This window comes from Periophthalmus magnuspinnatus, chromosome 20 (genome assembly GCF_009829125.3).
Source record: "Periophthalmus magnuspinnatus isolate fPerMag1 chromosome 20, fPerMag1.2.pri, whole genome shotgun sequence".
Classification (NCBI taxonomy): domain Eukaryota; kingdom Metazoa; phylum Chordata; class Actinopteri; order Gobiiformes; family Gobiidae; genus Periophthalmus; species Periophthalmus magnuspinnatus.
The window spans coordinates 16897768-16913089 of NC_047145.1; the positions used below are offsets into that span (position 1 = coordinate 16897768).

The window sequence follows — 15322 nt, forward strand, 5'->3', positions numbered from 1 at the left end:
TAAAATGCTGTTTTTATCTTTAGCATGTCACTGAAATTCACAAAAAAAAATGACCACATCTAGTTTTGAAGGACAGTGGTGTTGTGGTCTCTGTCAAAGCTAATTGCCGAAGTCCCTGTCCCACTTAGTTGTATTAAAAACAAACACGCATTAATTCAGTTCATTAACAAAAGTGAAGTAACCCAGAGAAAACTGCAGCCTTTCAGTATCGACCAGCCTGGTCCATAAATCACTCCTTCACTTAAACTGTGCCCTGCGGCGTATAGATTCAATTTGTGATTACCTTACCCGGAGCAGGGCTAAGCAGCGTTTGGGGATGTTTTAAATGCAGTGCACACTTGCCAGCTCACAAGAGAAAGAGCGGAGATCCTTTAAACAGTTTAGCTTTCTCTGCTACAAACAAGACCAAGAGCAGCTGCTGCAAATAATTAAGTTTGAGGGGTAGATGCTTGCCAAGACAAACGTTGTTCCAGTAGCGGCTTTGCCATCATTTGAATCTATGTTGTAGACCATGTGAAAATGCAGTAAAGTTGAAATCCTGTTTTGTGATAAGGCACAGAGCGACTGTGGTGAGTACTTTTTATTTCAGCTCAGATATGCGTGTGTGAGGTTGAAATTGCCAGCCAAAGTGATTCAGAGATTCCCAGACAACTTGCATGACTTCATACATGCCGACTGATGAAAACAGACAGAGGCATTGACGTCGGACAATTGCAAAAAATGCATGAAGCCCTAAATCAACATGTTATGACACATATAGCACTTCACATTTGTTCCTCATTGATTTTATGCTGGTCCTGGAAGGTCTGAGTGCAGCTTTTAGTCAGGGTAATACTTTTCACTGGAAAACCTGGAGTCATATTTTAATCAATTCATGGTCCTCTTTTGCATTTTGTTTCATTCCGACCACTTTTGAAGTATATTATTCAGTATATTTCTACAGTTTGCACAATCTCTCCACAAGGGGGCACAAGTCGCACTTTGCCATCAGTCCCAAGCCCATATAAAGAGGTTGTTTGTGCCTGGATGAGCACCAAATCATCAATATGCAAAACACTGCACGATAGGAGGGTAGTGATTTTCAGAAGGCAGTCACGAAGGGGTAGTCAAAAGGAGTTATTTACTCTATACACAAACCAACCCAGCATACTTGTGTGTTCCTGTTTTTGTGTTAAGAAAAGATTTCCTAAACCGCCCTCTCCTCCAGCCGTTGTTTATCTCCTCAGGTTAATGACAGTCTTCTTCATTCTGGGCTGATTGTATGGTAGGCAAGATTGTACACTCCTATCAACTGCAAATGAACCAGTATTAAAACCGGCAGCATTTGGCTTGCATTCATTCCTGCATGTTCTCTCTGAAGGGCTATCTTTAGATGAGTCAGCCACTTTCTCGGGTGCTTTGTTGTCCTCGCTGATCAAACAATGCTTTCAGTTTGTTCAAACACAGACCTTGCTTTGACTCTAGTGAATATGTCTCAGGGGAAATATACCATGCACATGTGAATGCCTGCAGCAACTTTACACACTTCTATTTTGGTATCTGGAGCTCACAATAGCACCCCCAAGTGTTTTGGTTTAAGGTCATTCTCCTGTCTTGAAACAAGCCTGGTATTTTTCTATTGTCTTCTGCCTCGATTTGACGACCAGTTGTGAAGAAAATGTGCGTTTTGTGAAAAGTATATATGATTTATGTGTTTTTTAGATGGTTAAGTTATGCAGTAATCAGGATTGACCCCTGACCAGGCTCTTGTAGTTTCAGTCCAGGAATGAATGGAGTGACAGAAAGTGTGGGGTTGCCGTTAGTGGCTAAAGGAGAATAAGGAGAAAGAGGATTGTAATGCTTTTCCTGGGATGTCCGGAGAGGCTTTTGTTCGTATGTCTGTGGTGGTAGATGCAGCAGAGCTTTAGGAGGCCGAAAGGGAGAGCTGGGTCAAGATGGACAAAGGAGAAGTGGAAGAGGACATGACAGCATTGAGAGAAAGGGGGATGAGTGTGGAAGGTGGGGAGAAAGTGTGGAGAGCCGTCTCAAGAAGCCTGATTAGAGGTTAGATCTGCAGAACGTGTCCCGTTGTGACACACGTGCAGCGTCTCAAACACATGGACACTATAATCTTCTTGTGTTTGCTGCAAAGAGAAACATAGAGAAACGTGTATGAGCTTTACCCCCTCTGTAGTCTCAGCACTGTCCCTGCTTTGTCATCCTACTTGTCCAGTAATCCCCTCCCCAGGGAGAAGCAATCTGTCTTAACTCTGAAAGAGAAAGACCCTGCCTGTATCGCGTACAATTAAGCAGCCGTCAGAATGCGTTGGCATAAAGTTTGGAGGCAGAAGTGCCGTCGCTGGGGGGGCTGTCCCTTTTGATCCACCTCTATCCCGAATGGAGATAATGGGACAGGAGGGACAGGACGGGGTGGGCAGGGGTATGAATACATTTGCGCGCCCCTCCATTGCGCTCCACAGCTCGACTAATAGAAGCCAGCATGCGTTTGTTTCAGCTCTTCTGCTCCTTTTCTTTGGCTCTCCCCTGGAGCGCACAAACACATTCAGGCTGTGCCAGCGCACTGTGCACGTGGAGTGTGCACGTACAAGAGCCGGACTGTGGACACTTGGACATGTGCTGTTCGAGCCCCCGGTCCTGTTTGCCTGCATTTCAACAGTTTGACTTTGTTATGTGGATGTGGCAGAATGAGGAGTTGAATTAAAGCTTGTGCAACTTGTGCTCTGGTGTTTATACTGCCAGGGCCAGCGTTGCACGAATCACTGACTTTTCTAAAGTTGCTCAAGACACTTCAAGAAAACCAAAGTTGTCTTTCCGTCTCCTGAACATGTTAAGATGATGAAGTGGCTTGATTCCTTTATTGTTGGCTCAAATGTAAAAGAAAGTTTGCATATATACAGTAAGCTCATTGGAATCTAGTCAGACTCTCCAAAAACTCCCATATCAAATGTTTGCCCCAAGTTAGTTGGGATTAGATAAATTAAATTACAAATGACATTGAGACATGCTTTGCAAAGCATACAGTGCCACAGGCGATGGAAAGACGAGCTGCTGTGTACAAATGACTGGTTATGTGTCTGTCTGCAGACTCGGTGCACTTCAGTGAGTGACACTTGGTGAATGTGATACCCAAATACATGCACAGGTGCAATCGGACAAATGGACTTTTTACGAGTGGTATCGTGTTGGTGTGGTGGAGGGGTTTATGGCATTCAGGGTCACGCAAGCTGCTCCTCATGATCTATGTTTGTCTACGGTCCACAGAATATGCCTACACATGCTTCATATTTTAGGGGTGTTCAGTTTCAAGTGCCAGAAGCAGCACTATACTTAAGAGGATTGCTGACTGAGAGGATCCCACCTCCCCTGGGGAGTTTAACCTAATTGGTTCCCAGTGAGAATAGACTTTGTATTGAATTAATTGTTGAACAATTACGATTCGTTTTGCAGCTGACCATACCAGTGAGCACTTCTCCAGACAAAAATGGTATATTCTTTCATGAACTCCCTGAACTGAAAAATATGATGTAATTGAAGCTTATCCCTCAAAGCTATTGCAACAGTCAGTCTTTTCCCCAAATCTTACACTCAACACATTTCATGATTTTTATTTTTCCAATTTTTGTGGTTTCACTAATTTAGAGCTTTAGAAAAACCTATTCCACATGCACTTCCTAAGTCAGTATTCATTAAAGTTTCAAGACTGTCCAACATTTTAAGCTTGTACTCCCTGGCTGTCAGGCGTCCTCTGGCTCTCCCTTCACTAGCTGCCACTGTGCTGCTGATTTCATGGAAAAGAAGTCAATCTCTTTATTCTTGACAATTACCTCAGTGGAAACCCATTGAAGCAATTTGCCATAGCTCTCTTTTGTGGTCGAGGGAATTATTTATCTGGGTTATATATTTGATTTGTCAAAAGGATGTGAAAGCCACCCGTACTCTGAATGACTTTCTTTTGTGCTTATTCATTTCTAATGGGAGCACAATGACCAAAACATCTTGTATCATAAATCGGGCTTAACTGACTTAAATCGGTGAAATAAGAGAAACAAACATTGGGGACTTGACTCCGACTTGGATCGTCATTTTGGCATTTTGCATGAATTTTTCAAGATTTTAAAAGATAAAAATAAGATCATGTAATTGAAACTAAAACTTGAAATACTATAGCAAAATGTTTACTTAACCCTTTACATTTTATTAACCTCTTACATTGCAAAACCTCTCTGTATATCCCACTATAAAGCAGTGCCTTCAGCCCTTACCCCGCTGAAGGGTAAATATGGTTTTCCACTTGTAAAATTGGATCTTTTTGGTTTACAGCCTAATTTAAAGGTGTTCATTCAGGATATAAACACTTAAATACATACCACCTCCAGCACTGGGCCACATGTATGCATGCTCTCAAATAGAGCCACTTTTCTCCATTTCAGCAATGACCTTGTGCATTATAATGATTTCCCTCATTGAGTCCGCAAACCCCATGGTTATTCTCAACAGACCACCTGCAATAATTCCTCTTTGAAGTTCCATGCAAGCAGGATTCTTTTAATTATACATTATAGGATGAATCCATAATATTGATGGGGTGGCCTGGCCGGCTTGGCACTACAAAGCGACTCCAAGGAAAAACATCAGGGTTTTAGCCACTCCAGGTTCACATTACCTGGAATTAAGGTCATTTCTCTTCATTAAATTGGTAATTTCCCAAATCCAAGGTCATTTCAGTTGGATGGGAATCATTTCAAAGTACATATAATGTAGGAGCATTCAAAAACTCTGTTATCCAACACCGTATCAGCAAAAGCAATACTTTTTCTATTGTAACGTTTTATAGCAACAGGCACCATTATAAGATTGAGAATGGGCCTGTCAATGTTGAGGCTTATCCTGTCATAAACATGCGGGAACAAAGAGCCAGTGATCTCTCTGCACCCCTGCACTCTGCTTGTTTTTCTCCATGGAATTTTGTCATAGATCCTGCACCAATTTGGGCATTTTGGGTCAAACAAATCAGCAGAGTGAAGAGTCTGAAAACACCACCATGGTTTGGCTGCAGATGCATTCTGGGAAAAAGCTCAAAGTGTATGTGTGAGCGACACAGAGGAGCTTCAGTTCACAGGGTCCCGGGACGGTGGGTACACTGTCCTGCCCCTCAGTCGGCTGGCTATGCTGCACTTTGACATAGGCCCCTCTCAGTGTGAAAGACCCTCATCAGTCTTCATGGCACTGGACGAGCCAAATGCGCTTGGATTACAGAAATATTTGGACTGACCTCAATATTAATCTAAGGCTTCACTTAATAGTTTTTTCCCTTTTGAATTGCACTGGGAGCAATCAGACGCCACTAAAACGTCTGCTTCAAATATTAACACTTCTTATTTATCTCTCCTCGTTTCCATTTCAATAAACAGTTACTGCTTATTGGTGTGTAAATCTTATGAGGTCTTAGCCACTAATCGTGTAGTATAAAGTCAGAGCCCAGCAGAATTCAAAGTATGCCATTCTGCTCTCTTTACCATTGTTCCTGTGTGTCTTGGCTGCCTTAGAGATGGCCTAGGCAAACATGGGGGGAAGAGAGAAAGGAGAGAATGCACAGGAATAAGAGGGGATTTGATGTTCTTTGAAATGCACATTGTCCCTAATAGCGCTGGCTCTTTTATGAATGGCTGATTTACTTTAGCCCGATTGCATCTGGTTTGGGTTTGACTTGCATCTTGTTTTGGGGAATGTGAACCCACTCACCTCTTGGCACTCTGTATTAACTTGGATATTAGCCAGTCTACTGGCACACACCTGAGAACTATGTTATTTGAATCAAAGTCATTTACTTAAGCACTTCTTTGTAGCATGACTGTTGTTTTAAGCCCATCCAAACACAAGCTTTTGTCTCAAGCTTGGTATTGAACCATGACGTAAGTAGATCATCAATTAACATTTTGGTCATTGTTAGCAACAATATTAATGATAGAAAATGGACAATTAATAATAGAAAATGGACAATTATCCCCCTGTTCAAAACTGTAGAATTAATATCTAAGACCACCTGAGTGTCACCATACCAAGCAGCGTTTGTTTTTTTTGTTTTTTTTTTTTTTTTAAGTGGCCACACAACATTTTTAACCATCTGTATAGTATATAAATAATCACAAGTAAGCACAGGGATGTGGGCGGAGACGGGGGATGGGTGAAAACTGAAACTTTTGGAGCACTCCGTCTCAAACATTCATGAATCAATCAAAATATATTGGCTTTCCCCCATCATGGTCTTAGCCAAGTTTTAAAGTCATTAAAAGCTCACAAAAGTGTATTTTGCATATGTCTCCTTCAAGTTCACAGTATCTTGTTAACATCACTGTGACAAATACTTTTACCTTTCAACTTCCTCTACACAGCCCCCTTCACTTAATTTTCTCCTTCCCTCTGAATTTCCCCTCTTAACCCCTGTGTGTGGGTAGCCTCAGGTTGCTGAGGTTAGGTTAAACAAGCCACCATCAAAGCCATATTACCACGCGGGTCAGGGGAGGGTCAGGGTGCAGCAGGGTGTGCGGTTTTCAGGCTCTTACCGAGGGGCACAACTGCCAGGCAGCCAAATAGTGTTGCCCTGCGCGGTTATACAAGCAACGCTCCCATTATGCTCAGCTTTACTCTACACACAAGCACAGCTGTCTCCCAGTGCAGCCGGACCGAATCAGGGCTATGCCGAATGTGCCAAAGCTGCTTCAGGATGGAAAAAAAACTATCAGAGCTGAGATTAGCAAATAGAGAGGTGCTCTAAAAGTCCCCGTGTTGATGTCCATTAATCTGAAAATTGCAAATCTTTTATGTTTCTGCCAGCTGTGCGTCCAAACGGTCCATAGTGGCCTTATTGTTTGAAGCCTTTGAACCAGTGGTCATTTTATGTTCCGTCCATCCGCAGTCTTCCTTCCCCGGGCTTAACCACGATGACTACAGCAAAGGCCCATTTAAAGGGTCATTAGTGTTAATCCCCCAAAACAATGAGGAAGAAGAATGATCTTCCAGTCTGTGAATAAAGGCCTCTTGTGTGCACAGCTGATGTATGAGAAGTTTTTACTTGGATCATGTAGTCAAATTAGTTTAATAATTTTATTATTAAAGAGTTGTATCACATGTAAAACTCGAACACTATCTTTGTGGACTAGTGCTGTTTCCTCACAGTGCAACTCCAGTGGGGCAGATCTCACTTGTTCTCATCCATTGGAGTGCCCTAGGCAAGAGGAGTGCGCAGATAATACTTTGTCAGCCATGTTTACAAAACACAACTCTTAGCATTGACCTGATTCAGTCTCTCAGTCCCTGAATGGTGACCAGTGAGAGCTGCCTCAGTCACATTTTGTTTGGTTTAATCTGAACATAATCATTATTTCTGCACAAGTGGAACAACACATCACCTGACCGTCCATACTGCAGAGGAAGATCTTGTACATCTCAGTACTTATAGTTATAAAGTTCTGACTTTGAAACACTGTTTACATCCACATCAGATGACCCCCCAAGACTCAAGGCTGTAAAGTAAAACTTATTTAAACAAGAAACCAGAGATAAGATATGCAAGGCTTCACACCATGTCAGTGTCGCACTTAACACAGTCCATCTATCATCAGCAACTAGGCTTCATCAAAAGTCACTGCAACGATTCCATTAACTTTGAAATTGACAGCTGTCAGATGATCGATGTGCCATTACTGGAGGTCCTCGTGACTGAACTTCAGATGACCTCAGCAGAAAGTGGATGAGGTGGAAGTGAGTTAAGATGAGAGGTAACCTAAAGGACAGAAAGGGCTGCTCGCTTCATAACATGGTGCACTTCCTGTGTGCCTTTATGCATGCCTCTTTATTAGCCTGCCATCTCAGTCCTCCAGACACTGTAGCTATTGATAACTCTAAGGCTAACCACTCCAGTGCTCCAAGGTTTGTCTCCTGTTCCACAATGAACCGTCTTGTCACTTCCTTCTTTGTAAGTACAGGCCTTTGGTGAGAGCCACTGACTTGTTAAATTGAATTTGAAAAGCATGCCAAGACTACACTAGTTGTGCATCCAGTGCACAGTGAAGACACACGTTCATATTTGCTTTACCCTTTTATTCTTTATGGTAAATAAGTGCTGCTCATAGCAAACACGTCATTCCTATATGTGGGGTTTAGTCAGTGCAGTAGTTTGTGTTGTGTCTGACTCAGGATGAGCTGATGTTGTCCCTGCAACTCTACGCTGGAGGCATGTTTGTCCAAACGCCACCAATGTTTGCACAGGCCTGTTGTGATGGCTGCTATGCCCTGGAGTCAGGACCAGCCATCCAGCAAGTATGGAAGAACAACCAGTCTGACACTAATACAGTAATAACGAATAGGATTGATGAATTCACTGAGTACACTTCCTTAATGTCTTCCTGATTATGTTTAATAAAATACACCAGTGCTGAGACTGATTGCCCAGTGTTACACAGACTACTGTGGCCAAAGTCCCTGTCTGGGGCAACCCAGTGGGGTTGTACCAGCCTTAGGTGTCATAGACCTGCTGTCTGTTTTCAGGCCATTAACTCAGAATGGAGATCAGCATGATGCCACTCTGTGGTTTTGTCCACACGGCACGTTTCCTCAGGCACTCATTACATCTTCATGCTTCGGCACATGCCCTTCAGTAGTTCTGTTACATATAGTATTAGTTCTGTGAACTATGCATATGTGGTTCTCTATAGCACTGGGGTGTAGGACTCATGTGAGTCCAAACTCTACTGTAGCTAATGTTCTACCTGTAGACAGGATGTTTAGACTTTCATGGTCAACCATGACTCCAGAAAAGAGCTGTTGGGATGACTCAATGGTAATGTGTGACTGGCGACAGTGGCATTGGGGTTAATGTAGCGGAACCCTCTCTCTGCCTCTGTGCCCCTCGCCCCCTTCCCCCATTGTGGTCCCTTCCTTCTCACCAGCCACGCTTGACTCACCAGGGGTGGACTTTTGAGTGACAGGTGGAAGGCAGCCTGTGATTGGCTAATGGTGGACAGTGGCCTGGGTGTTTGAGGGTGTTCAGCCAATAGTGCTTTCACTGCACAGTGGGCTGAACAGCGACTCTTCAGTGGAGATGGAGACTTCCCGTGTGTGACAGTGGGCTCACTATATATGAACAGAGTATATGAAGGAGAAGGGTGTTAAAAGGCAAAAGCTATGACATTTGGAGAATTGGTGGATTACAACTTTTGTTTACCATTTTTATTTAACTAATTATATAGTTGCTAATGACGTTCCAAAGTTTCCATGAGGCGTTCTTTTATATATTTTATTTGTATTCAAGTTGTTTTACAACAGTGCGTGAGATGTTTTGTACTTGTACTTTGGGTTTAATGCTATCCTTGTCTTTTGCCTGACCAGTTGTCACTGTTTCTCTCCACAGTTGACCGTGACAATAGGAGTGGCAGCGTGAGTTTGTGGCCTGCCTCCTGTGCTGCAGTAATCCTCAGCTCTGCCCACCCTGAGAGCCGGCGCGGGCACCATGCTGCTGCCGTGGCTGGCCTGGTTGGCCCTGCTCGCCATGGACTGGGCCCCTGGGGGCTCTGCCTTCACCACCAGGCCCCAGGGGCTAAGGGGGCGCATCCAGAGAGACCGCAGGAACATCCGGCCCAACATTATCCTCATTATGACGGACGACCAGGATGTGGAGCTGGGTAAGGCTGAAACTCTTTCTAAAATACAATTTAGTCTTCTAGGTTAATTTGCCTCCAAGAATTTTATCAAAATATAAGCCTCTGTATACATATTTAATCTTATTACACTCTTTGTAGCCTGTTTGTGGTCTTCATCCACACATGAAATATTAAACAGAGGCCATAAGCCAGAGCAGAATGGCCATCTGGTCTATTAACATAGTGAATGATAATTATTTTGTCAGATGGAGGTTACAAAAGACTGACTCTGCTTTATAAAAAAAAAAAAGTGTATTCAAATGTATTAAATAAACAGGCTCATGGAATAAACAGGAATAAACAGATGGAGACAAAAGTCAAATTAACTTTATTTTTTTTCAGGATCGCTTCAGGTGATGAACAAAACTCGTAAAATCATGGAAGATGGTGGCACATCCTTCACCAATGCCTTTGTCACCACTCCTATGTGCTGTCCGTCACGTTCCTCCATGTTGACTGGCAAATATGTCCATAACCACAACACATACACCAACAACGAGAACTGCTCCTCCCCTTCCTGGCAAGCGCAGCACGAGCCCCGGTCATTCGCAGTCTACCTCAACAATACTGGCTACAGGACAGGTTGGTCACTTTTTTTTTTTTTTATAGAGAACTAAAAACACAAAATCTGATTATTTTGATAAAAGCAAAAAATTATTTGCTGTAGTAAATGTGGCCGCATTTACTTGAATTTTAAGGAACAAGAAAAATACTATTTAAATAAATCATTTTAATAATATTTAAAGTTTCAATAGATTACATAGACATTTTAGTTCTCTCTCTGTCAGCATCATAATTCATAAATGTAGTTTTATACATTTATATATAAGAGAGAAATAGATATATAGATAAATTAATTACAATACATTTCTTCAAAAAATGTGACTTATAGTTCAGTGCAACTTGTTATGTTACTTGTTTTTTTTCTTCATTATTATGCATTTTTTCGCTGGTGTGTCTTGTACTCTGGAGCGACGTATAGGCCAGACAATACAGTGTGTGTGCTTTTTGATGAAGTCTCCTGAAATGGTTTTCACGTCCGCTCAGGGTCAAGAAATGCCAAAAGTGCAAATTAGGGTTTGAAGTAAAGGCTGGTGATTTTTTTAGCAAGTTTATTTTTGTTTGCTACATTCCATATGTGTCCATTCATAGTTTTGACGCCTTCAGTGAGAATCTACAATGTAAATAATCATGGAAATAAAAAGGCAAAATAAATGAAACCTTGTGTCCTTTTGACTAGTAGAGAGTGTGTATGTTTATATATGTATGTGATTTTATATATATATATATATATATATATATATATATATATATATATATATAATGTATGAGAGAGAGAGAGATAGATGGCTGTTTGTTGCCAGTTGCCCATAGTCAAATTTAGCCTAAACTTTGACCTGGCATTGCACTTGTGGTGGTCAATAGAGTTTACCGTAAGCCCTTGTCCATGTGTGTCTGAGAAATGCAAACATGTAGAGTGTGCCAGGGCCCCGTCATCTACCATCAGACACTCTATGTTTGAATGACAGGCAGGCGCTGCATTGGGCGGCCCAGTGGGGTCCAGGGCCTTGCAGCACGCCTTGCGGTTTTTAGTCCTGTGCCGTACACTGCAATTAGCCTCCTCTGCGACAGCCTGGCTCTTTGCCCAGCCTATATGAGAAAGTGTAGGGAACACGCCACACATGCACAGAGATAAACTATTGCAGGAGGTATGCTATAGTCATATATGCCCTATGATTTCTTTTACAACTTTCTTTTCTCTCCCATCTTCTCGGCAGCCTTTTTTGGCAAGTACCTCAATGAATACAACGGCAGCTACATTCCTCCTGGGTGGCGTGAATGGGTTGGATTGATCAAAAATTCCCGCTTCTATAATTATACAGTCTGTCGAAATGGTTACAAGGAGAAACACGGCGCTGATTATGCCAAGGTATGTGTTCCCATCATTTCTTTTAAAAGGGGTCTATTACCTTGATCACTCATTTGTTTTCGCAGTATGACTTAATATGTAGACTGTGCGTGATAAATTGAGGGTTTCACTGGGTTGCTAAATACAGGCAGTAGTCGTATCACAATATTATTATCTAGGCTGGCAGGGATCCTCAACTGAGAATTACAGGGAATGAGGTGACTCTGCATGGCGTCTTTGCACTGTGCCTTTATTATCATCCATTTCAGCAGTTAGATTCTGTAAAATGTAAGTGTCCAAAACCATCTTTTTTGTCTGTCCTGTCTTAAATTAACATTCACTAAAATATATGCAGATTCGTTGAGTAAGGTAGCTCTTTTTAGCCTTTTGGAAAGCATCACTCATCAAACTATTTACCAAGCAGACAGTCTATTTTCACAGTGATGTGCTTAGCCTGAGATCACTCTAGATAGCAAGGTATTAAGGGCATGGGGAATCTAAGAGGAAGAGATTGGATGCGTGTCAAAAGGCCTGTCCAAACGATGCACACCCAAATGTTAGCTCTGCTGTTCCTGTGCCAACTTGGACAGAGGTGCAAAGTTACTCTCAAATTCGGGCCAAAGTGTTTACACTGTAAGGGCTTGGTCAGCATATTATGGCCTGCTAACCAAATGGACACTATTTGCTATTGACTGTGTAAAACCATGAATCTACTTTTGGAGGACAGGTCTGAGCTTTGGGAGTCTGAGAGGTACAGGGTGAGAAAGACGAGGAAGGCCACAGCGGTCGCAGCTGGCTAACCAAATCACGTATGAGTTGAGGAGGCATTCCCTCACATTTTCCACACGTAGGAGGATGAGTTCACGGAGGTTGACGTCTTAGACCGAGGACTTTTATTTGACATTTTGATTAAGAGTTTGTTCCATTTATTCTATAGAGTCCGGATGGCAAGTCCACTGTGCCGACCTAAGTTGGATTTACCAGGTGCCTTTGGAATGTGATGCAGAATAACTATAAATAAAAGACTCTCTTCTGCACCTCAAATGTGTTTAAATAATTAGTATCACACCATTATGTCACAGTCACTTACTACCTGTCATTTGCAAAAGGCTAAGTGTGTAACCATAGACCTGTTAGCTGTTAAAGGGATTTCCTCATGACACAATCACTTCCTTTTGACCTGCCAGGACCTTTGTAGCAGTTGCTCAGATTTTAGGAGCCTTGGCATGATCAATCTGTACTTTTGCCATGTGAATACAATCAGCAGCCTATTGCACCAGGCCGTTAAATCTGCCCTGTCTATAAAGCCTATTAATAGAGACAGGATGCATCAGCCAAACCCACTTCTGACATTTTGAGGGAAATCACCCTTTCCCCTTTCATTCAAATGCTGGCACTCCCTTCCGTACGTTGTATGCCAGGCAGCAGCAGAGGCATGCCAGAGCAGCAGGTACTGTCTACTGGAAACTTTACTGTTATGATTTAAGGGTGTGAGCTATTGTATAAATTATACTGCACCAGAACTTGATAAAACTTCTTGTCATCGCATGTTTTGTGTAACCACTTCCTGTGTTGAAGTCCTTTTATTGTTTATTACATGCAAATTTGAACAGTGCAGTGAGCCCTGGGATTTCCCCTTGTGTTTCTTTACAGTTTTTCCATTCTGGATATACCACAACAAATGATCTAAAGCCTTAAAAGCTGTGCATTGCCTTTTGGATTTGTTTATGATGTGATGTGCGTCCTACCCAGTGCAACTCTGATATTTATAATGACCTAAGAGTTTGGACTGGCAGAACATTCCCTGTGACGATTTACGGATTTATACTGTAATGTGCCACTGAGTCATTCACATTGATTCCAAGTCTTTCATCTATCTCCTTTTATGTCAGATTTAATATAATATCATATTAAAGAGTTATGTAATTGAAATCGGCAAACTCAAAAGGTTTCAACAACAAACTGGATCAAATGATGAAAGAGAACAGATACAATGAGAGAGGGGACAGGATAGGGGGACGCCGTCATAACAGCATACCAGTGAAGACACTAGGCCTCGCTCGCATCAAACCATGTCACATTGAATAGTGTAGAGAGTCACTGATGGGGCAGCAGTACATACCCTGTATATACACACACACTTGGATTTACTCTCAGGCAGACTGCCAGCTGTTGACTCGACAGATTGGTACGGTGGTGCACTCAATGGCCCCGGTTCATTGCTGCTCTGCCTCTCGATTTATTTGAAAATTACTGGAAGAGGAAAACAACATGTCACAGTGATTGAAAGTGCTGCTGTGAATGACTTTATCAATGCCGCTGTTGTGCATTCTCAATAAACAAGCTTTTACACTGAGCCATTTTTAGCCCAGGCCCACCTCATAAAAGTATTCAAAGCGTTCTCTTTTCTTTTTGCAGGACTACTTCACAGATTTGATCACCAATGACAGCATCAACTTTTTCCGCATGTCTAAAAAGATCTACCCGCACCGGCCTGTGATGATGGTTATCAGTCATGCCGCCCCCCATGGCCCAGAGGACTCGGCCCCCCAGTACGCCGAACACTTCCCAAACGCCTCTCAGCACATGTAAGCTACATTCAGTATCATATGAAACGGCACAGTCAGCAGGGATCCTCTGTTTACTTTCTTATCCACTACGGCTGTTAGACATCCACCTCCACTCATAATGATTTTGTGTAACTAATAACATTACAGTACGCATGCCTTTCCAACCCAGTGATGATAGTTTGCGGAGACGCTGCTGGGGCTAGCATGAAATCAAAATGATTTATTGTCTAAGAATAGCGGGGGAAAATACCAGGGAGATGATCTGAGTTTTTTTAAGAGTTATAGTCGTGCCAAGCTGACCTCCCTCAGTTTTCATTACTCATAAAGAGGCAACAGTTTGTGTTTGCTGGTTACTTAGGCTGTTGGCAGATAAACTTAAATAATCCAATAATTACCAAAAGAGAATTTAGCCATGCCTGAATTGTGATACATCTTTATAAATCACCATTATGTCACTAGGCTGTCTAGTCACATTTACTTTAAATCTCTACTGATCATTTGTGGGAGCACTGTATTTACTTTGTCAAATGCTTGGCAAATATGCTCACCCTTTGTCTAGTGTGTCCTGTCATTCTCCCATCTTTCCTCATTCACTATTGGGCAGACAGAGGCTTTCCTGACCCTGTCCATATCAATCAGTAGTAGCACCAGTGTGCCCATTGCAGGGAGGAATGCATTGTGTGCTTTGAACACCCTTTGAAATATTAATTTATTTTTAGATTGGGCTGAGGGGGGCTGGTTTGTTGGGTGACTAAAAGGGGGTTATCCAATTCACTGTGGTTAGGTGCTGAGTGTTGTCAGTGGTTGCTGTGGCAGCTCAGGTTGTTGCTGGGTGTATGTTTTGATGTTTGTTGGCAATGTAGTTGTATAAAATGTGGGAAAGTTTCACGGTTAAATGCTACAAAGCAATTTGTTTTATAGATTTGTTTTGAGTAGATTGAGGGGGTTTTAGTATCCAGTTACCAAGCTACTTTCTTTGGGCTGACATGATGGCAGAACTCTGACAGAGACAGCGTGGCAGCGGAGGAGTCGCCTCATAAATCAAACCAGTGTCTGTACTTTGACAGGAACAATAGCAGGGAGCAGGTTTGTTGTTAATGCCATTAACATTCCTGACAGAAGGTATTTTCACTCTGTAGCTTAGA

The 15322-nt window shown here is 42.3% G+C and overlaps 1 protein-coding gene across 12 annotated transcripts in view; it reads left to right on the forward strand.

Moving 5' to 3' along the window:
* The window catches only part of sulf1 (sulfatase 1), a 62423-nt gene that overhangs the window by 33647 nt on the left and 13454 nt on the right, over positions 1-15322 (forward strand). For all 12 annotated transcript variants that reach the window (XM_055230131.1, XM_055230134.1, XM_055230136.1 and 9 more), the window contains exons 2-5: positions 9410-9680; positions 10041-10280; positions 11477-11628; positions 14026-14195. In XM_055230131.1, coding sequence (XP_055086106.1) covers positions 9509-9680; positions 10041-10280; positions 11477-11628; positions 14026-14195 — 734 coding nt within the window. In that variant the 5' untranslated portion in view covers positions 9410-9508. The remainder of the gene's footprint in view (positions 1-9409; positions 9681-10040; positions 10281-11476; positions 11629-14025; positions 14196-15322) is intronic.